Below are 21,990 nucleotides of genomic sequence, written 5' to 3'. Positions count from 1 at the left end.
CCATGCATTACTTCATTTATCCCTCACACCAGCACTGTGGCTGCTGTTATTTTACAGATGATGATCTTGAGGCTGACAGAGAAGTGTCTGCCCTAGACTACACAGCTAGTGAGGGACAGACACAAGATTAGGAGAAGTCTCTGGGACTCCAGAGTTTTGAGTTCTTGGGGTTGTGGGTACCCGAGAGGGATGTGGGAGGCATATATGCCTTTCTGACACCTTTACATCACAGTGGAAAGGCAGCCTACCACAGCAGGTGTGGCCCCTGCCCCAGAGACAAAAGAGAAGAGAAGACTGCAAAGAGTATTTGGGGGGCCCATGCTCCTGATGCTAGGGCTGTCTGAGGTAGAGGAAGTAGCACACCTCTCAAGTGCTAAAGGCACCCTGGCCATCAGCAATCATTCAGTCACGGTCACACACGTCCTATAGAAGGGAAAACGAAGGCTCACAAAGGAAGGACGAGTAACATTTCCAAAGCCTCAAGTTGGATGCCCAGTGCTCCCTTATCACCTGGCCACCCCCAGAATCACTCATGAATAAATCTCACAATCCAGGGTGTGAATCCATGGTGATGGTTGTAATGCCCTGACAGGAAAGCAAGGGGCAGTCAGGCTCAGATATCCTGGAGTTGGCACATGCCTGAATTAGGGGCCCTAGTCTCTCCAAATCCAGAGGACCCTCCTCCAGCCCAGTGCCCTTTAAGTTAACAGGAGTCCTGGCCAGCAAGACACCAACTGGGCTCTGGAAGCCCCAGCAGCCCCAGGCTTCCAGACCTGTCTTATCTCAATCCTTACTTCCTACCTGGACCAATGGGTCCACCCAGGCAGGCAGGTGGCCTCTCAGCAGGAAGAGGCAACCTATAGGCTGACACTGGAGGGGCAGGTCCCATATGCAGAAAGAATGGGGGATGGCAAAAAGCCAAGCAGCCCATTACACCGATATCTGGAAATTTCATGTTTTGGTGTGAGAGGAAGTTCATAGCCTCAAGGGAGCTGAGGAAGACATGATAGGAGGTGGCTGACCCTGAACTCAGGGACTCAAGGACTAGACTAAGGGCCCTCTCCTTCCCTGGAGGCCAAAGAGGATGGGAAGGGTGACAGAATGAAAGTAGGAAAAGTGGAGGTCCCAGCTAGGGATGACCTCCTTCAGCCTCTTCTTGTCCACACACACCCATGCTTGCCTTTGAGGACATATGCACATATATACATGCATGCACATGTGCACATGCACAGACATGAACATGCGTGCACACACGCACACACACATGCACACCCACATGCAATACCATGAATATATTTTTTGTAAACACACTCTTGCCTTTTGCCCTCCTACATGCATCCATTTTTACACATGCATACTTTCTTGCATACATTTTGGCACAAATGATATCCATTGGGAATCCTGTCAGCTGGAAGAAGAATGTCATTGTTTTGTCATTAAAATATTTTCCACCTTTCAAGCTAGCTCTTCAACTCTGACCACTGAAGCCTCTGCACAGCCTGAGTCTTGGTTTTAGCTCCTAAAACACCATGGGTTCATGGAGGATGGGGCCTTGTCTCAGATACCCATGTCCCTGCAGTGCTGACTGTAGCCCGTGGGTCTCCATGCTTTCTCCCAGGTGAGCAGCACACTCAATGCCCCATCTGTTACCCTCTCCAACTTTGCAGACAGCTCCCACTCAGTGCCAGTCGCAGCACCAGACCTGCATTCCCACCTGCCTACAAAATGCATCCACCCGGAGGGCCTGCTTTCTCCTACAGCCAATGACTCCAGAGCTGAACTCAGCATCATCCTCCTCAAAGCTGAATGGCACAGTTTGCATTTCAATAATCTAGGCTCAAAACCTCCCAGCCATCCCTTACTGCTGCCTCTTACCTCCCACCCACCCCGACAGCAACACCCCCAGCAGTCACCATGTCTAGTCTAGCTGCTTCCATGATAGCTTCTGCATCTGTCTCTCACCTGGACCCTTGCCCTGCCTCCTTTCTGGTCTCCAGCCTCCATTCTCCTTCTCTCCAACTCATATGCCCTCTGGGTTATCTTTCCCATTCCCTTGGTTTTCCAGATCCAGCAAAGATCCTGACACTGAAGACAGTGAGAATGGAAGAGGATGGCAGTCAATACTTTTTGGACACTTACCATTTGCCAGGCACTAGTCTGAGTACCTTATCTGGACTACTTTATTTAATCTTCATTTAAAAAACCCCTATGAGGTAGATACTATGATTATGCCCATTTTACAGATGAGGAGACTGAGGTACAAGGAGTTGAGAGATTTGCCATATATGGTGGGCCAAGTATTCAAACCCAAAGAATCTGACTCCAGAGGCCTACTTTCTAACCACTCCACAGAAATATCAATCTGGCTGGGGGTATTTTATTACTCCCAAACTCTGTGCCTCCCCAAGCTCCTTGTCTCCCTCCCAGCTCTCTCTCCTGCGCTCTCTTCCGTGGCACCTGCATCCTTAACTTCTTCACAACCAGACCCCCCTGCCTCCCCGCTTAAGTGAACCCTAGTTGTGTCCTAATGACATCACTCTTCCAAATCCCTCATACCTCAGGGTCAGGGGTGAGTCAGCATCCTCCCCTCTCCCTACTGCTGCTACCTCCCGCCTGTGGCAGAAATGTCTACAAGATCTTTTGGGTATTCTTGTCATTTGCTGGCCATCCTTCCAGCACCCATCTGCCATCCTCAAGGACTTTGGCAATGCTAGCACCTGGTTCACAACCTCCTGTTCCACTCCAAATCCTGTGATCGTCCTGGGTGACTTCTACTCCATATCATTGACCCAGACAACACCTTGGCCTCTTGGTAGCTTGCCACCCTGACTCTAACAATCCCACCTCAATGGTCCATTCCAAAGCGCACCCTTGACCACGTCACCACCTCCAGGTGCTGCATCTCTGCAGTCCTCTTGTACACCCTGCCCTTCTTTCCTGACGGCTCTTCTATTCAGTTGCGCTGCACCTGTTTTTCAGAGTCCTGGGAATATCCAGTCTGCTGACTCCTCTGATCCTCTCATCAGAACCCTCTTGCATCCTCCCAACCACCCTTCACCCCAGACACGATGGTCCAGCTCATTCGCCTCTCTAAAACCAACGCCTTTAACTCCCATGCCCCTCCTCCTGGCACCGTCATGAAATCCCAGCCCCAGGCAAGGACCACCATCAACCCTTTTCACGTTCACAAGGGAGCTGTGTAGAGAATCCCACAACCTCAGACCAGTCCTACTAAACATCCAAGTTTCTTAGCTCCTCATGCCTCAATGTCCTCATCATGGCCTCATTCACAGCCCTCATCTCTGTCCCCTGATCCTTGCAGGAGAACCTAGTAAACTTTCCTGCCCATTCCCCATAGCTGCTATTTCAAATTAATTCCTCTCTCCTCAAAGCTCTGAAACCATCACTTTTTCTCTGAGTCAGCAGATAACACCACTTTCTACATCACAGAGAAAAGCAAAGCTGCCAGAGTGTCCCCTTCCTCTTTCTGCCACCTTGAAGCATCTCCCCAATCCCATCTCCTCTTCCCAGTCACAAGGGAATCAGCGGCTCTTCTACCTGCCCTTTTGATACCATCCCCATTTCCTCCCCAGGGACCTTAATCTACAGAAGATTCCCTCTCTCTCTCCCATCTGTCTCTCACCACTGATCCTTTCCCATCAGCTTTTCCTTTTAAGCTCTCTAAACTTAAAAAAAAAATCCCTCCCTGAACCCCTGCTGTCTTATCTCTTACCAGGCTCCTTGAAGGAGGTGTCACCGTCCCCACACTCTCGCTTTCATGCCCCTCATCCAGCGCTCCTCTCCACTCCACTTGATCTTACCCAAAAGGCCGAGAAGCGATGCTGCTCTCCACTCCTCAGCACGTCACCAATATGCACCCTGCTGCTAAATCCAATGGTCACTTTCCAGTCCATTTCCTCCCTGGCCTTTAGCATCATCTGGCCCTGCAGACCATTCTTCCCTGCAGACAGTCTCCTCCTTGGCTTCCAAGGTGGCCCACTCCACTAGCTTTTCTCTGTTCTCACTGCCTCTCCTTTCCCTCCCCTTGAACGGCCTCCTTTCCCTCAGCATGACCTTTCCATGTTTTTGCTCCTTGGGGCCCTCATCTTTTCCCGTTCTATGCACTCTTTGCAGGTGATTTCACTGACTCCCATGGCCTTGTTATTCTGCTGCCTTGTAAACCATACCCCTCTCTTGAACTCTACACCCATGCATCCACTTGCTGACTACATGTCTACAACTGGATGTCCCACGGGAACCTCACCTTTGCCATATTCAGACAGGGCTTCACAGCTTCCTCCACACTCTTGTGCTCCCAGAAAATGGTACCACCGGGCATCCTAAAGTATATCCCAGAAACCTCAGAGTTATCCTCAACTCTTCTATCTCCCTTGCCTTCCAACACCTCATCACGTTGGATCCAATGTGTCCCATCGACCCACCATAGGGACTACTCCAACAGCTTCCCAGCTGAGCTCCTGGCCAGTCCAGGACCTCACGTGCCTCAGGGTCAGGGCTGGGGCCAGCACCCTCCTCCAATCCACTCTCCACACTTTGCTAAGCCCCAAATCCTTCTGCGCTTCCCATCACCTCTTAAGTGAAATCCAAATTCCTCACTGTTGTCCCCAAGGCCTTTCCTGGCCTGGACTCTGCCTCCTTCTCCTGCTTTGATGCTCCCCGTTCCTCTCCTTGCACACTCTGCTGCAGACAGACTCGGCAGCCTTCGGTGTCCCCAACACATTGTGCTTTCTTTGCCTCTGGGCTTTCCTACATGCTGTCATCTCTGCCTGGAACTCTTCTCCCCACTTGTGCCCACCTATCCCCCTTGGTTCACAGGAGGCATCACTTCTCCTGGGAAGCCTTCTTTGTATCCTAGGAAATCCGGTTAACTGCCCCTCACGGGCGCTGCCCTGGCATAGTACTTATCATGTTATAAGAAACTGTGTGTGTGACAATCTAACTTGCCATCACTGACTCTCTGAAGTCGGCACAATACCTTTTATACGGTAGGTCCTCATAAATACGTGAATGGGTGGAAACATACGAATGAGTGGATGGGGGATGGGTGAACAGATGACTGCATGCCATGCATGCCTCAGGAGTGCATGCCAAAGGCTGAGTGGCAGGGAGCCCAGCAGAAGCCACATGACGCGGGCAGCCCTCAGAAACAGACTCCTTCCCACCAGGCTTCCACAAGCCTCCGACAATCAGGGAAGAACTTAGCACATCCAAACCCCCAAGACTCACAGCAGCAGCCCTCGGCAGGTGGTCCCACCCGGTGCCGAGGATCATGGTGGAAAAGTGACAGAGAAAGAGCGGAGGCATTGAAAGTGGGGGAGAAGGCAGGTGAACAGACATGGGCCAGAAGAAACAGGGGACCTGGGGTCTCCGACAGGACGGGATGAGAGAGAGCTGGTCGGGGGACCTTGTGGATAAAGACTGCAACCAGGGCCCTGACTGCATTTCCAGCCTGAGCTGTGCAGGCGGTGGGGGCAGAACCAACCACCCATAATAAGCCTCCTCATTATGGGTACACCCCATTGGCCCTCCTCTACCCCACCTCCACCACAGGGGATTTTAGAAGTTCTCCCTTCTTCCCAAATAGGCCTAGCACCAAGACTCAGGAGCCCTGAGGAAGGGATGAAGGAGGCAACTCCACTGCTCTCCCGGAATCCCCCCATTCCCCAACCAGACAGACCCAGGAGGAGTCTTAGGGCTCCCCCTACTGTGAGCTCCCCAAGGGCAGAAATGATTTCTCTTCCTTTTCCAAGATGGGAACACACAGTTGGGCAAGGGATGGGGAGGAGTCTCAGTAACATTATCTTATTGTTAAATGGATGGATGGACGGATGGATGGACGCATGGATGGATGGATGGATGGATGGATGGATGGATGGATGGACGGACGGAAGACTGTTGCCAGAAGAAGAAAATACTGCCAAAAATAAAACGAAAAAAGAATTCACTAAATCATTAACATTGATGATTTCTAAGGGTGGGAATATATCGTGACTCTGAGTTTCTCCATTTCACCTTTCTACATTTTCCACCTTCCCCACAACAGGCAGATATTACCTTTATAATCAGAAACATTCATCTACCTTTAAACAATGGCCAGCACCCTGTGCTGTGAGGGGTCCTCTAACATGTATCAGGGGAGAGACACGACCTTGGTCCCCAGACAGCTCCTGAGTGGTCAGCAGAAATATGTGGCAAAGTCATTGCTGTGCCCGGGAGGTCAGGATGAGAAGATGTTTTGGAGATCAATGATGAAGGTGGAGAGAGGGCGGTTGTCTGAAGAGCAGGTGTAATAGGCAAAGGAGGATAGCTTAACATCACACGCATGTCAGCCCATGACACAGATACGTGGCATGCATGAGGATGCCTTTCCTGCCTCTCCTCCCCACACCTTGATAACTGTTTGAAAGCACCTATTACTCCCCCTCTGCACCCCCTACCTGTCTAGCTCCTCTTTACCATTCTCTGAGGCAGAGCCACTGTCACCCCCTTCACCATCCCACACCCTAGAAGGAGCTGCCTCTCTGGTGGTGGGGGAGTGTTTTGTCCAGGGTGAGCAGGAGTCCTCCCTGCCTGTGTCCTGGGGCTGGCATCTTAGCCTCCCCCTATACCCTCAGGGTTGAAATCACCTCCCACGGCCTTCTTGAGCCAGGCTGGGTGCTCAGCTCAGGTCTCTGGAGGGAAATACACCCCCACCCACTGCGTCCTTCCTGCCCAACCTCCCCTCGCTGTTCTTCCCTAACCCCAGGGTCTCCCCACCACAATAGATAAATTGCTGTCTTCCTCCCACCCCCACCTGGCCACTAGGGCTCTATTTTTAACCCACCTCAAAATCTCTGACTCCGAATCACAGGGCTCCCAGGTAAGCTGCTCCCTTGGCTGCCTAGGGCTGCCTCAGACACAGTCCGATTTAGAGCCAAGGGCATCTGGGGTTTGGTTTACAAGCGGGTTGTTTGGATTTGGGTGTACCTTTATTTTCCAATTTTTCTATGTTTATCAATATTTGAGGAACAAAGTTTGTTTCGTTTTGTTTTTCTTAAAACCCAATGATGACCCTTTACCCTGCCTCTTCTAAGGTACCTCCCCATCCTGGGCTGAGGTCCTGCCTGTCAGGATGCAATGAGAGCTGGCCTCAGCCTCTCCCCAAGGAGAAGGTGAGCTGTGTGAGGGCGACAGCTGACCCAGTCTTCTCTTCTTGGCCTGCGATCCTTCAGCCATACAGCACAGTGCCCCTCACACTGGAATGTGCACACACATCACCTGGGAACTTTCTGAGCTGCAGACTTGGTGGACTTCAGTCGGCTGTGGGGTGGGGCCAACATCTGCACTGTTAACAAGCCCCCAGGTGATGCTGAGACTGCCGGTGCAGGGACCACATTTCTGTGTGGCCAGGCTATTGTAGATGTATGGTGGCTAGGTGCTCTGCTTTGAGGCCTTGGGCAAATCACTTAACTTCTCTGAGCCTGTTTTCTAATGTGCAGGATGAGAACATTAATCCCCCCCTCACAGGAGTCTAGGAAGATCAAATGAGATAATATTTACAATATGCTATATGGCATAAATACTCAATTCAAGTGGGCCATCATCCCCATCATCATCATCATCCCCATCATCATCATCATTCTATGGCCATTAAGATGCAGGTCCTGCCTGAGAGCTAAGAGGATCCCGAGGGACACAAATGGTCCCACCTCAAGAAGCCCTCAGTATAGAGGATGGACAGACCCACCCAACAGGGGAGCTGAAAATCCAGGCCAGCTCCATGGGCAGATGGGGCCATGAGCCAAGGGAAGGGAATAAGAGGGTTGATGCAGAATCTCTGACTCTGTATCCCTTAGGCTGGGGATGGCCAGAGGGGAGGAGAAATTCAGCCAGGCTTGCTCCAGAAAGGAGCAGGGGGCAGCATGCCCTGTTGGGTACTAAAGCCTCAAAGAGGAGGCAGGCGCCCAAGTAGGTCCACTGGTCAGGAGACGGCACTGTGGCTAGAGCCCAGGGGTTACAGGAAGGAGGCCTATGCTATGCGATGGAAGGTGTCTGGGTCAGGGGCCTGAGATTCTCAAGTTCTAGTCCCATCCCTGTCTCTAACTTGCTGTGTGACCTTGAATAAGTCCCTTCCTCTCACTGCCTCTTCCTCAGTTTCCCCATTGGCACAACACCAGGATGGAGCTAGACATCTCTAAAGATAAGCTGAGTTCCACGAATCTCTGCAGTGCAGAGGCTAAAGAGGTCAGCCAAGGGCAGCTGGCCAGATCGACAGCTCACTGACGGAAGAACGCGCATCTCAGGGAACCCTGACACCTCAGCTCCCAGCTCTGAAGAGAATGTGGGAGACATCTTGAATGCCAGCTTGAGAACTCAGGGCTCTTCCAGGGTACATGAGGGGCTGGGAAAGTTATAGAGGAAGAGAATTCCTTGAGAAAGGGACTGCAGTCGCACCTTCTCAACAGCACAGTGAGAACAGGCCTGGGCAAAAGAAATACTCTGAGATGAAAACCCATTGTTTATCTGATGGGCTAATTCCTCCTCTGCAGACCCTATGTTTGTACATGCAGAAACACACCAGTGAACATGTGCATGCACATGCGCACACACACACACAAACTGCACAGCAGGGAACATCTGCTCCGCAGTGCTCCAAGGTGCCTGGATGCATATTCTCTCAGGCCAGGGCCTAACCTCTCGGTGCTTCACCCAGTGGATAAGACCACCGGGGAAGATGGGGGAGGGAGCAAGCAGTTGGAGAACTTCTCAGTCGAGCTTACAAGAATCAAAGAAGGCTCCAACACCACTCCCCCAGGAACCTTCTGTCCTCCCACTCAGGAGATTGGAACAAAAATAGAATATTGTTGTGGAGTAGCACGGGAGCACACCCTCTGGGGAAATTAGGTGGGAGAGCTCACCTGCTCACACAGGAAGGCACTGCCAGCAGCGGGAGGAAACAGGCTTGAGGGGCAACATGAAGCACTGGAAATGGATTTGGGGCAGAACGTCTTTGTTTTTTGCTTTTTTTTTTTTTTTTTGAGATAGGGTCTCACTCTGTAGCCCAGGCTGGAGTGTAGTGGTGCAATCTTGGCTCACTGCAGCCTCGACCTCCCTGGGCTCAAGCCACACTCCTGCTTGAGCCTCTGGAGTGGCTGGGACTACAGGCACACACTACCATGCCCAGCTAATTTTTCTTTTTCTTTCTTTTCTTTTTCTTTTTTTTTTTTTTAGAGAGGTAGGGTCTTTACATGTTGCCCAGGCTGGTCTTTAACTCCTGGGCTTGAGTGATCCTCCTGCCTCAGCCTCCAAAAATGCTGGGATTACAGTAGTGAGCCACAGTGCCTGGCCTGGGGCAGAACTTCTTAAGGCAGGCAGCATTGGTCATGGAAGGGCCTAACAAGAAGGCCATAGGAAGGCTTCCCTATAAAGAGTAGCTAAATACTGACTCTGTGAGGGTCTACACCGCCCCTTTTTGATGGGATAGAGCTTGAGGCCAAACAACAAGGATTCTCTGGGGCATCTGGGGACACAGAGCTGGAGGGAACGTGCTGCCTTCTCTCCAGGAAAACACAGTCTAACAAGGAAGGTGAGTGGGGCCATGTTCTCTGAGGTCCCTTCTGGCCTCAGAATTTTATGATTTTGACTCCTCACAACCCACAAGGAAAAAAAGGGTATAAAAGCTCCCTGGAGAGGGAGGCCTATTACCAATGGGGTTGGATGTTGGGCTAAGAAGGCAGGATTTTACCCCAAGCTCTGGGGAGCCACCACAGGACTAAGGCAAATGCAGAGCCATCAGAGAACTGCAGGCTGTTAGTGCAGATGGGGGCTTGGGGATGCCCAGCTCATTGGCTCCCAAAGTGATGGAAGCAGAATCACCTGAGTGCTTCCTAAAACTGTACCTGCCCGGCCTCACCCAGGGAGCCCAAGCATCCATGATCACATAAGCACCCAGATGACTCTTCAGCGGCTGCCAATTTAGGCTTTGGGATCTTGCTAACACCCAACCCCTCTCTGGTCCCATTTTCAGAGGAGGAAAGCAAGACTCAGAGAGGTGAGGCCTCAGTTAAGGCCACACAGCTGGGCGGCACAGAGCCAAGTCTTCTACTGGTCGGATTCACAGGCTTGTCCCCTAGACTCTGTCCCCAGGAGCTACAGAGCAACCCAATGGGATGATGACGCCCCAGAGCCTCTCGGACACGTTGAACAGCTTTTCCTGTTTCCTTCCTCTGCCAATCCCAGAGTGGATGATCCCGCTGGCCTGTCCCACAGGGCCTCTCCACCCACAGTCATCTAGTGTGCTCTGCAGTCTGCATGGGTCCTCACACTCTGAGCTCTTCTGAGGCCAGGTCTGAGCTTCCAGGAGGGGACTGCTCCCTAGGAGGGGAGGCTGGGAGGACAGCATGGTTGAGGCCCTTTCCAGGATGGCATTTCAGTTCATTTTCATTAAGCTCCTGCTGCATCACTTCCCGGGAAGGATGACCCGGAAACAAAGAAAAGAAAGCCTGGCCTCCATCCACGGAGGCCGCGACCTAATGGAGGGAGGGCCTTCAAGAGGCCTCACCAATATGACACAACGTGCCAGGAAGACCCCCAGCCCCGCTCCCCAGGACAAGGGCCGGCAAAGCCTCCACAAAACAAGGCCCCTAGGTAAGAGATCTTCCACGTGTCCCTGGCCCCCAGGGACTGCAGAACTCTAGGATCATGACTGGCTGGACCTCGGTGACAGAGGCAGAAGGAGGGAGGGAGATTCTCAAAAGCTCTACTGGTCGGCAGCGCTGTCCCTGCCCTGCTGGCTCAATTTGTGCTAATGGGGTCAGGAGTCAGGGCTCAATACCTATTTGGCCAATTAGCTCTGCTCTCTTCTCAGCCTCAAACTGCGCCCCGACCACGGACACTGAGAGAGGAGAGGAGCTTGCTGAGGTCACCCAGCAGAACAGGATGAGGGTCAGGAGGGGAAACTGAGGGTGGGCGGGGTGGGCAGTTCTGGGCAGGCTGGCTCAAGATGGAGGACCCAGGGCTCTGGGGCGGGCCAGCCCCAACACTGCAGGAAGCCAGGCCCCAGGGGGAGTCTCCCCTGCTGGACCAAGTTTCTTCTAAAAGGTGCTAATGACATGAACGGGACCTGTGGACCTGAGGGTCTTTCCTGTCTTTGGGGAAGGGAACAAGTGCCCTCACATCCTCTGAGGATAATGGAGGTGGGAGAAACCCATGGCTGACTTTGGCATACAGTGGCTGGGGACTCACATTAATCATTAACAGGGGCTGCTCTAGCCTCCAACGGGGAACTGCAGGGTAATTACTTCTGGGCTCCAGGCCACACGCTCAGTGACATTATTGCAGGCAACACCTGCCTTCTGGACCTAGTACGGCAGGAGAAGTGAGCCTTCTCAAAGGCTGTGCAGCTAGGACCAGGGTGCACACACACACACAGGCAAACACACCACATGTACTCAGATGGCAGCACAGGCAGCCCGCTCAGAGTCCTCCAGGGTGAAGGGCAGGGACTAAGTAGTGCAGGTTAAAGGAGGCAGGTTCTGAATAGGCAGCCCCCAGCACCTGCCAACACCCACCCCAGCCAGGCGGCCCTTAGCTTAAGCTTCCAAGAAAGTGCACAGAATGGTTCTCTCTTTCCTTCAGATCCAGCTCAGAGTCACTTCCTCCAGGATGCCTTCCCTGACCATCAATCCATATTGATCTATTGCTCACCTGCCCTCCCATAAACCAGAAGTGGAATCCTACTCTCCACTTTGCCACCTCCAGCCCCCTTAATGGTGAAAGCAGTCTTGGAATGGGTGATATGGTATTCTGGAGGGCATGAGTCCCTTAGCTTGCCTCTCCCCAGGCCCAGAGGATAATGTATTAGCCAGCCCCCATTATGTATTAATTTCTGAAAGCCTCGTTCACGCAGACATAACACATCCACCCACACAGATAAATGCTTAGACAGACACAAAATCATCAGCAGCCAATTATCAGGCCCCCGCAGCTGCCGTGATCAGACCTGGAGGCCCCGCTGCTTGCTCTGCAATTTGTGGTAGCCCAGAGCTGGGGGAGCAGTGGGTGGAGGGAGTCCCCCTATCCAGCCGGCACGGCTCGAGGTCCAGCCCTGACCCTGAGGGCGCCTGAGCTTGCTGCCTGGCTGAGAACACCAAACACCAGCCCCAAACAATGAGAGAGCAGAGTTGGGTGGGGAGCTGTCACGTGTGAGATGTGGTGGCTCTGGCATCGGCAGTGGTGGCTCTGTTGTTTATTTATAATTTGTACTTTACCTCCCAGAGAGGACCAGAGGCAGCTGGCTCAGATACTAAGAGGTGTAGGAGCTCAGGGAACTTAGGGAGAGCTTCCTAAAGGGGGGCGGGGCACAAAGGTAGAGTCCCGAGCCTTGGTACCTCAGGAAGGGCACCGAAATTGGCTCAAAGGCACAAGCATGCCAGTTCCTGACCTTAGACCAAACCCTTCCCTTGGCCACAGACTTAGCCCTGACCCCAGCCACGGACTGAACCCAAATCCTGGTTACACACTGAGCCCCGAACATTGTCAGAAACTGAGTTCTAGCCATGGTCACAGAATGAGCCCTGATTCTGGTCACACACTGAGTCCTAAACTACAGATCAACTCCACTTCCTGACTTTTCTGAAGTCTATCATGAATAGATCACGTGACCATTTCTCTGGTGGATCAGAGAAAGATGCCACTGGACACTTGCCCCTTCTCCTCTGAACCCCAATCACCCCCATCCAGGAACAGGGGCATTAATGGCACCCAGATATGGTCCTCAAACCCCAAAGGTCTCTAGCAGTCAGGACCTGCCCAGGAAGAGGAGGTGAGCCAGCATCCCAGCCCAGCATCCTCAGAAACAGCATCCCCAGATCTGGGGTCAGGACAGCATGTCTCAGCCACCAGACTCTGCATCTTCAGAAAGGGGAAGACTCCCTTCTCATGGGAGCAGCCTAAATTATGATGGGATCCTGAAAATACCTATCATCCCAGAAAGACAGGTACGGAGCTAGAGTGACAAGAAAAAGCTCCAACTGACAGGACCATGCAGGAAAAGCCTTCCCTGTGAACCCTCTGGCTGGGAAGCTGGGGGTGGACTTAAGCTTGAAGACCTTTGCAGACAGACGTTACACAACCCACTTGGTCTCTGGTTTCGCCTCTGGCATACTCTGTGACCTTGAGCCAGTTGCTCCCCCTCTTTGCTTCTCTGCTCCCCATCTGTGAAACAAAGGCTCCAGGCCAGGGGCTTGCTAAGGCCTCTCCAGATCTGATATTCTGACACCTGATCGATTTCCTGTGCCTGCTGACTATCCCTTTCTGAGCCCCTCCTCGATGTTTTAATTCTCAGGAGAATGTTTTCTTGAACTACTTGTGTAATTAAATTTTTTAAACACTAACATAAAAGAAGGAGGAGTGTCAAATTCCAGTTCTGATATTCATGGCTGCATGATTTGGGGGACCTCTCTCTCTCTCCTTTCCTTGTCAGAGGCTTATCTGTAAATTGGGGATATAAAACTATTTGGGGACCATCGTGAAGAATAAATGAAACGGGAGATATAGAGCTCCCAGCACAGCCTGGCACACAGTAGATGCTTTGTAAATGGTGGTTACTGATCTGTGAACCCACCTGGCTTTAGTCTCTGTTGATTTGAGTCTAGGCCTGTAAACCCCGAAGCCTACAGGGGTCAGGCAGCTAAATGGCATGAATGACATGGCTGGGTGTAAGACAGTGGCCTTAGCGACAGCTGGGGACCTGCACAACTGCAGAGCAAAAGCCAATGTAAAGGAGGCAGCCTCTAGTGTCTCCTTCAGCTCCCCGCTGTGGAGTGGGAATGTGGGGCCAGGGCTGCCAGGGTTTCCAGTTTTTCAAGAGAAGCCTGAGAGCCATATTTTCATGTTATAGCTTTCCATTTAAAAACATTGGCTCAGATTTGTTATGACACACTATGCTGGCCAAACAGAGCACATCTGGGTGCTGTATTTGGTGCAAGGGATGCTGCTTGGCAACCTCTGATCGAAGTACTGCTCAGTCTTATCTTGAGCGCCCACGGTGACGGGGAGCTCACCACCTCTCTGTGCTGCCTCCCGCCTCAGATCCGAGTGGGTGCTGATGGTACAGTGTCTCCCAGTGGCTTCCCAGCCCTTAGGACTGCAGACTTCTAGGGCCCTGGCAATGCCTCCTCAGTAAAGAAGCCTAGCTGGTAGAGAACATCCTCTCCAAAGCCAACACAATGCCCCTGCCCGCCCATGGCCCTCTCTGTCTGGGAAACGTGGATTCTTCAGCGTCCCCTGGGCGAAAGCACGACTGTCTGGCCGGCCTCGGTAGCCCTTCTATTAATTAGCAACTGGCAGTCGCAGCTTTGTAAGAGCCCTTGAGCCAAGTGAGTGTGTGCAGGAGCCGGCTGCCTCCTCAATTCTATGACAAGCCCCCAGGGGACTGGGGCTGGACCTTCTGCTCTGAGTGAATTCCTCCATGGTGGTCAGTGTTGTGGCAGGCACAAGGGCCACTCAGGCTGCTATGACACTTGTCAGCCCCATCATTTGTATGGAAGCTAATGCCTTTCAGGGTAGGAGGGGGCAGGGAGAAGTGACAAGCAAGCCCAGCCCCCAGGGAAGGCTGCTGGGCATAGCCTGGGGCAGGGAAGGAGGACATAAGATTGGGAAGAAGGCCTGGATGCCTCTGTCCTCCTCTCAGCTGGCCCCTGTCAGAGCCACTGGCTCCCCTGCTCAGTCACCTCTGCGCTCATACTGACATCTGCTCCTTTCCAGAAATCTCATTGCAATGCAGCAGTCACAGCACACCCTGCGCCTTCTCCCCAGCCAGGCCCACCCCTCTGGCCCTTTGGATGGGAGAAAAGCTGCAAAAGTGGTGGGACAGGATGGATTAAGGAGGGTCCTCTGGCCACCCAGCTTCTCCTCTTCCTGTTCACACCCATCCCAAAAGCCAGCATGCAGGACCAGCAGGGTCCAAGCAGCAGTGCAGGAAAGGAGGAAGAGCAAACTATGAATCCCACATCCCCACACTGGCAGGCAGACCTCTGTGGCTCGGCTCAGCCCAGTTCACAGACTTCACCCTGCCACACTGAGTCTGGGGATAGAGGCCACAGGCTCTGAGGCCAAAGAGATAAAACAGAGCTCTGCCCTCAGAGAGCTCAGTTTGGGAGCTTGGCTAAGCATGGAACAAGCGCATGAACAGTAACCTCAATACTCCAAGCATGGTCCTGGTCTGGACAGCAGCCACATTAGCATTCTTTGGGCGCTTAATGAGAAATACAGCATCTCAGGCCCCATCCAGACCTACTGAATCAGAATCTGTATTGAACAAGATCCCCGGGTGAGTCGGATGACATTACAGCAGGACAAGCTGCATTGTAACAAACACAGAGCTCCGTCCAAATGCCACAAGGTGGTCAGCCAGGGAGAGATGGATGGTGGCCAGAGTGGCCTGAGAGGGCATCCCACAAGGCCCTGGGGACACTGGGCCCTGAAGCATGGGAGAGGAGGGTGGATGGACAGGGAGACAGGTCAGCACAGTTGGAAACTCCCTATGTGAGGCGGGCAGCTACCTGGCAGGCCAAAAGCCTCAAAGCTCACAGCAGCTAAGGGAACCGGTGTGGCAGGGCCAAGGAGGGGAGAAGGTAACCCCCATCCTTATCATGTAGCCACCAGACCAGGAACTTGAGCCTTGCAGCAGGGAGAACCTGGAGCCGAGGCCTCTCTCGCCAGGCAGTATGGGGGTCCTGGCCCTCTGCTCCTATCGGGTTTCTGTGCACCCAGCATCCTGGGAGCACCTCGGTCCTGAGCTCCAGCAGCCCCTGCCTTGTCAGGTGCGACACATCTCATCCCCAGAGAGGGCCCTGTTGCCCACTATGCCAGCTGATAGCACAGCCCAGGCAGCTCACCTTGGAATTCCCCTCTGCAACTAGGCACCCTTCCCCCTCCAGCACAGCCTGCGGCTCCTTTCCGCCTGGCTTTGCACACTGAGAGTCGTAACAACATTCCTGGGCAATGGCCCCAGGAAAGCCCAGCAAAGAGGGGGCCTCGGAACCCCCAGACCCAGAGTCAGGCCGCTGCCTCTTCCTCCTTGCCACCTCCTGCTGGAACAGTCCTTCCCAGGACTCAAAGGGAGAGAGGTGGGAGGGGGTAGGACTGAGGAAATAGAAAAGAAACCAGTACCCAGGCAGAACCCCTTTCCTCCCTCAGGCATCTAACTCTGAGCCCTGTTTTTGTTTCCATCCCGCTGGCAATGGGAGGCCCAAGCCCCAGATTGCAAAGGGACCCCCACTGCCAGGCTCCAGAGAAGTTGAGTGCCTGCCTCTCACCAGGCCCAGGCTCTCTTCCGGGATGGCCTAGAGAGGGGTTCACAACCTTGAACCCCCAGATGGTCCTCCACTTAGGGGGCCACAGACACCAGAAATTAAGTGCCACACTCTATGTGTCTGGACACCCAGGTATCCTTCTGGATGGAGTGAAATGTCTGACCCCAGGAAGGTTCAGAACCCCCGCTTGAGCCAAGGACGGAGGCCCATGTGATCTTCCCAAAACCAAGGAAACGAGGTTGTGAGGACAGGGGAGGTGTGGTTCACAGCAGCATCGCAGCTCCTCCGACAGCTCACTGCAGCTTCTCACCTTAGCGGGGCGACCACAGTTGTACAATTTGTGCTTGACATGGCAACAGGCAACAAGATTCCCATTTTCTAAATGGGAAAACTGGGGCTCTAACAAGGTTCATAACCCATGCAGGGCTCCACAGCAGTCAGGGTTGGGGAGGTGATGGGAGGTGAGTAATGGCAGTGACGGGGTGCCAGTGACCAGCAACAGGAAGTCAGCTCAGGACACCCCTGGGACCTGCTAGGCCACTGGCCCAGTTTCCAAGATTTCGGAGCCCAGCTCTTTCTGCCCCAAGGAAGGGACATTTTAAGCACCCCCACCTTCCCCTCCTCATGGCTTCAGGAGGCTCAGTCTAGGACAGGGTAGGGACAGGGGGCTGAGAAGGGCCAAGCTTCTGCCTGCCTCCATTATTAAGGCTGAGCCAGCTTTGGGGGCACACCAGCAATCCCAGAACTGACATTCCACATAGGGACTTCCCCACCAGTTTCCACATCCACCCACACAGTCCCCAGACACCCACTCAGACAGACACCTAGATACACACACCCAGGCTGACTCCCTGAGCCTGACCAGCTTCCGGGAACACAACCAGCTACATCTGCACTTGGGGTTCCATTTCCTTTCTCTCCTCTTAGAAAAACAAGATTATCCAGATACTATGTTTTTTTGTTGTTGCTGTTGTTCCAGGTTCTCCAGGGTACAGCTTGTGTGGAAGGAAGGACCCATCCAGGACCCAAGAGCCCAGCCAGCCTTGGGGAGGAGCCCGGGGAGCAGCCCGGGGAGCCATGTCCTGAGGGGCTGCAGCATCCTGGCCTCTTCCCTTAACACACCACAAATACAAGTTTCAAAAGGGAGATGGGGAGCTGGAGGGGAGGGGAAGCCAGAAAAGCCCAGGGAGCCTGGGGAAGCCATGGTGGTGGCCAGGGCATGGTTTCTTTTCTGTTGGGGGGTGGGATCGGGGGCAGGCAGAGTAATGAGAAGCAGAGGTAGCCCAGAAAAGCCTATGATTAGCCATGGCCCAGGTCATGCTGGTCCCTCAAAGCACAGCCCACCCTTGCCCTGGAAAAGGCACCCAGCCTTCCTCCCCCGGCAATGGGAGATGCTGGAAGCAGCCCATCACAGCCAGCCCTGAACTCCAAGCCGCAGACTCAATCTATCATGGTTTGCTGGCAATTCTTTATTAAACCAATTCTGCTGGATCAATGCTTCCTGTCCGTCAAAATGATGAATAAATCCTCGACTAGCCTGAGCAATGCTTGCAGAAGCTCTTGTGAAGCCTGAGGTGGGCAATGGCGATTGGCTACACATAGAGGCCCAAGGCCAATGGCTAAAACTCTAGAGAACAAGGCTGAGGGTGCTGGTCGGGGTGGGGTGGGTTAGGTGGGGTTGAGTGGTGGGTTTTCTAAGCTTAGAAGACTTAGCTAGGCTCTTGCCTGTTTGACCTTCTAAGGATGACACTAGCTGTTTTGGCCTAGAAGCAGGAAAGGCATAGCCACCGCTCCTCCAGACACACTCAGATGGTCTTTCTTGGATTTCTTTCCTTACACCCCACCCAGTTCCAGGCAGCTACAAGGCTGTGCAAAGAGGACGTGCCACTTGCAGCTACCAGTCCCTGTTGCTTGTTGCACAAACCCAAATTCAAAGCCCACTCTGACCCTTTTCCTGTTGCCCATTTAACAATTCTGCTGTATCCCCGCTTCCCTATCCCCACACCCTCTCCTGCAGCCATGTCCCAGGCAGCCTGCAGTTAGTGCGAGATTCTGCAGCAGGGGGACTGCAGACAGACATACCAGAAGGGGGTAAGACCAGGAAGGGGAAAAGGATCCTATCTGATGAAATCGACCCAGTCCTCACTCTTCACTTTCCAAGGTAAGGGAGATAGGAAGGGCCAGGCCCAGCATCCAGAAGGTCCCCAGCCAATGCTTGCTGCTGAGGGAGGCTGGGCATGCCTGGGGTTGGCCTCTTGTAGGCTCCCCAGGCAATGGGCTTGGTGATGAGAACTCTAAACAGATGCTTTCTGACAACAAAGACAGCAGGGACCTGGGCAAGGGAGGGGAGGGCCCTTCAGCAATCTCAAGCGGTTGGTACTGGAACTGCCTATCACCACCACTGAAGAGTTGAGAGACAGGAGGAAAAACCTAGGACACCCATGGGGGTGGAGGAGACATAGCTCCTGCTCACTCCTCTCTAGCTCAGCCCGGGATCCTCAGGGCCCAGTACTGGCCAGAGGCAAGTCCACTCTTCAGGAACCTGGCACTGGGAACTCAGACACCGTTCCTGATGGGAGGGTCCCACATTTGCTCACACAATTTGATGACTATGGCTGTCTGTCTAGCCTGCCCTCTGGTCTCCCTAGTCCTCTGGGAATGGGAACCCTGGAGAGATTAGGGTTAGGAAGAGCAGTCTCTCAAAGGAAAAAAGGGGGGAGGGGCTCTGTTCACTACCTATTTTAAGCCACCGAGTGTTGGCTGGTCATTCCCAGCGCGAGAAATCTCTCTCATTGGATGGAAAACGGCTTTGCTCTCATTACAAACCCAGCTTCCCTGGAGTTTGCGAAGAGGGCTCTGGGTTGGCAAAATGCTCATTTTTATAGGCAGGCAAGCAAGGTAGGCAAGGAAGGGAGATAAGTAGGTGGCAGGGCCCAGAGAAAGAGAATGAGAGAATTAAACCCAGCTTGCAAAGTGTTTCCCAGACCTTCATCACAATCTCATGTATCACGAAAGCCCAGAGGGGCACTAGGGAATCTTAGGACCTTGACTTAGGTAAAGGCATCCCTGATCCCAACCCTAGAGACAACCAACAATCCCTCTTTTTGTACAAATATGCCCACAAGCTCCCAGTGGTATTTGCTGTTCAGTGGCATCCGACTCAGGTGATGTGGAAGGGGGCAGGGTCCCTCTCCCTGTCTGGCGGTCATACCTTGTTTGGGGACCCACGAGTGGCCCATGAGAGACCAAGCAGATGCTGGAGCTTGGGTCTCTGGGGTTCGGATGGGCCACTGGACAAGCATGGGGCACAGGACAGCTGATCATCAGTCAGAACACCAGGCATCTTCACCCATCACTACGAGCAAGGTCATTCTGCCCTGCCGCTCCAGATGCCAGCTGCCCAGGGTGCCTGCTCCTGGCCCACCACTCAGCATGAGGAGCTGAGCTCAGGGTTACGGTGGGTGCAGAGGGTTTTCATCCCCACCTGAGGCCCCAGTGACTTCGGTCCTCCAGGGACCCGGCCGCAGCTTCCCAGGGCACCAGAAAGCAGACATTAATGCCTGCTGTCAGTACCCAAGGAGCTGGCCCGTTGCTAAGAGGTCTATCTCTCTTCATGGCCCTGCTCTGCAGGCTGAATGACCCGGAGCTGCCTCTAGGATGGCCATCCTGACTCTGCAGCCTTGAAGGGGGAAGAGGAATGTGTGGCTTAAGGTGGCAGAGCCCTATCCTGGCTGCCGGCAGGGGTAGGCAAGGCTCAGAACACCTTTTCATTCTGTCTCCAATGCAGCCCAGACCCGAGAAGACCAGTGACTGAAACCAGAGGAAAGTTCCCCCAGCGCGGTGCAGGAGGGGGCCTGGGGGTGTCTGGGAGCCTAGAGGCGCCCTGCTTCTCTTGGAGCTCCCAGCACAAGGAAGGAAAGTTAACTCCGGCTGGGAGGCAGGGTCAGGAGGAGGCATGCCTGCCACCGCGCAGGGCACCCACAGGATCATGGCTGTGGCCCCTTACCTGAAGTCACTGTAGGGGTGGATAATCCAAAATCCGGCCGACTTGACCCTCTCCTGCTCGCGCTCCACGGCTTTCTGGCTGCCGAACATCCTTAGGGAGAATTTGTTGACCCCGGGTTGGAGCATGGCCCCGAACTGGCGCTGCATGAAGCCGGCCTGGCCCAGGCGCACCTCGGCCTCCGGGAGGATCTGGTCGCCGGCGGCCGCGCCTCCCTCCACTTTGATAGCGGTGTCCGCCGAAGGCTGCTCGCAGGAGGCGGAGGCCGGCTGCGGTGGCTGCTGGGGCGGCGGCGGCGAGGCTGCGGGCTGCGCCGAGGCGCCGGGGCGCTCGGGCTCAGCCGCCAGGCCTGGGGGCGTCCTGTCCTCGCCGGGGGACGCGTCGCCCTCGGCGATGAGCCGCCGCTCCTCCGCGGAGTCATGCAGGTGTCCGTGACTGCTGCCGCTCCCCGTGCCGCCGCCGCCGCCGCCCCGGCTGCCCAGCGAGGCCAGGCTCCCGCGGAAGCGCCTGCAGTCCCCGTTCGTGCTGGACTTGCCCGCGCCGCGGGCCGGCCCTTCGCTGTCCGCTGCCCCGAGGGCCGAGCTTCGGGACTCCGTGCCACCCGCGGCCGCCGAGGGCGAGGGCGAGGGCGAGGGCAGTGGCCGCAGCCGGATGCTCCTGCGGCTGGGGTCTTGGCGGCCCCCGGCCCCCTCCTCCTCGGCGTCCTCTTCCTCGTCCATGATCCACGCCTTGGCCCCCACCTGCTGCGGGAGGCTGTAGAGCCGCTTGCGCATGGACGGCGGCAGCTTGTCCATGGCGCCAGGGGCCGGGATCGGACCGGGCCAGGGGAAGGGGCGCGGCGCCGCGGACCGTCTCCAGGTCCGCCCGCCGGTCAGTCCGCCCGTGGGGACGCGTCCTTCGCCGCCGGCGTGGGGCCGCCTCAGGCGCCCATGCTCGGGCAGGCTGCGCGCCGCGGGGAAGCTCCCAGTCCGGCTCCGAGTCCCCGGGCTCGCCGCGCTACACCTCCTCCTGGGCCCGGCTGGGCGCGGGGACCCCGCGCTCCCTCCTCGCCTCCCTCCCTTCTTCTGGCGTTCAGGGGCGCGGCGCGCGGCCCGGCTCCAGGCGCCCCGCCCCCGCGGGGAACAATGGGCGCCGGCAGGAGAGGCTCTGCGGCCGCGGCGCTCGGGGAACCGCTCCGGAGTGCAGAGCGCACGGCCCGCGCGGGTCCCGGGCGTGCGTCCCGCGGGAGGGCTAGCTGTCCGTCTGTCTCGCCGCCCGGGCTTTGTGGCTGGCCACCCGGGAGCTCGCGTCGCCTGCTCTGCCCCGGCCCGTCCCGGGGCTCGCGCCGCAGCCGAGCGGAGCCCAGCGACCCGCCGGGCTTACATCAGCGGCCGCCTCCCCCGGAGCGCCCTCCGGCAGCGCTCGGGCTCCCGCGCCCCGGAATATTCATGAAGTCGCCGCAGCTCGCGGGTTGCCATAGGAGCGGCTCCCGCAGCCGGGCCTGCCTACCTGGGCTTCTTAAAGGGGCAGCGGCGCACGGGCCGGGGGCTGGGAAGGGGCGGGGGGCGGGCCTGGCGAGGGGCCCAGGTTAGACCCTCGCTAGACCTTCGGGGCCAGGGTGAGAGGTGTCCACACTGCTGCGCCCTTAAATCTCTTTCCTGGGCCAAGCTGGGAGCGCGCCCCAAGTCTAGA

The 21,990-nt window shown here is 55.1% G+C and overlaps 1 protein-coding gene across 1 annotated transcript in view; it reads right to left on the bottom strand.

Annotated features, from left to right (window-relative positions):
- HCN4 (hyperpolarization activated cyclic nucleotide gated potassium channel 4) overlaps positions 1–21,577 on the bottom strand; it is a 51,548-nt gene extending 29,971 nt beyond the window's left edge. Inside the window, exon 1 of the mRNA XM_055277853.2 lies at positions 20,323–21,577. Within this exon, the coding sequence (XP_055133828.2) occupies positions 20,323–21,113 (791 nt within the window). The 5' untranslated portion in view covers positions 21,114–21,577. The remainder of the gene's footprint in view (positions 1–20,322) is intronic.
- Positions 21,578–21,990: the final 413 nt, after the last annotated feature.

This window comes from Symphalangus syndactylus, chromosome 5, assembly GCF_028878055.3.
Source record: "Symphalangus syndactylus isolate Jambi chromosome 5, NHGRI_mSymSyn1-v2.1_pri, whole genome shotgun sequence".
NCBI lineage: Eukaryota > Metazoa > Chordata > Mammalia > Primates > Hylobatidae > Symphalangus > Symphalangus syndactylus.
This window is presented reverse-complemented; position numbering and strand designations above follow the sequence as displayed.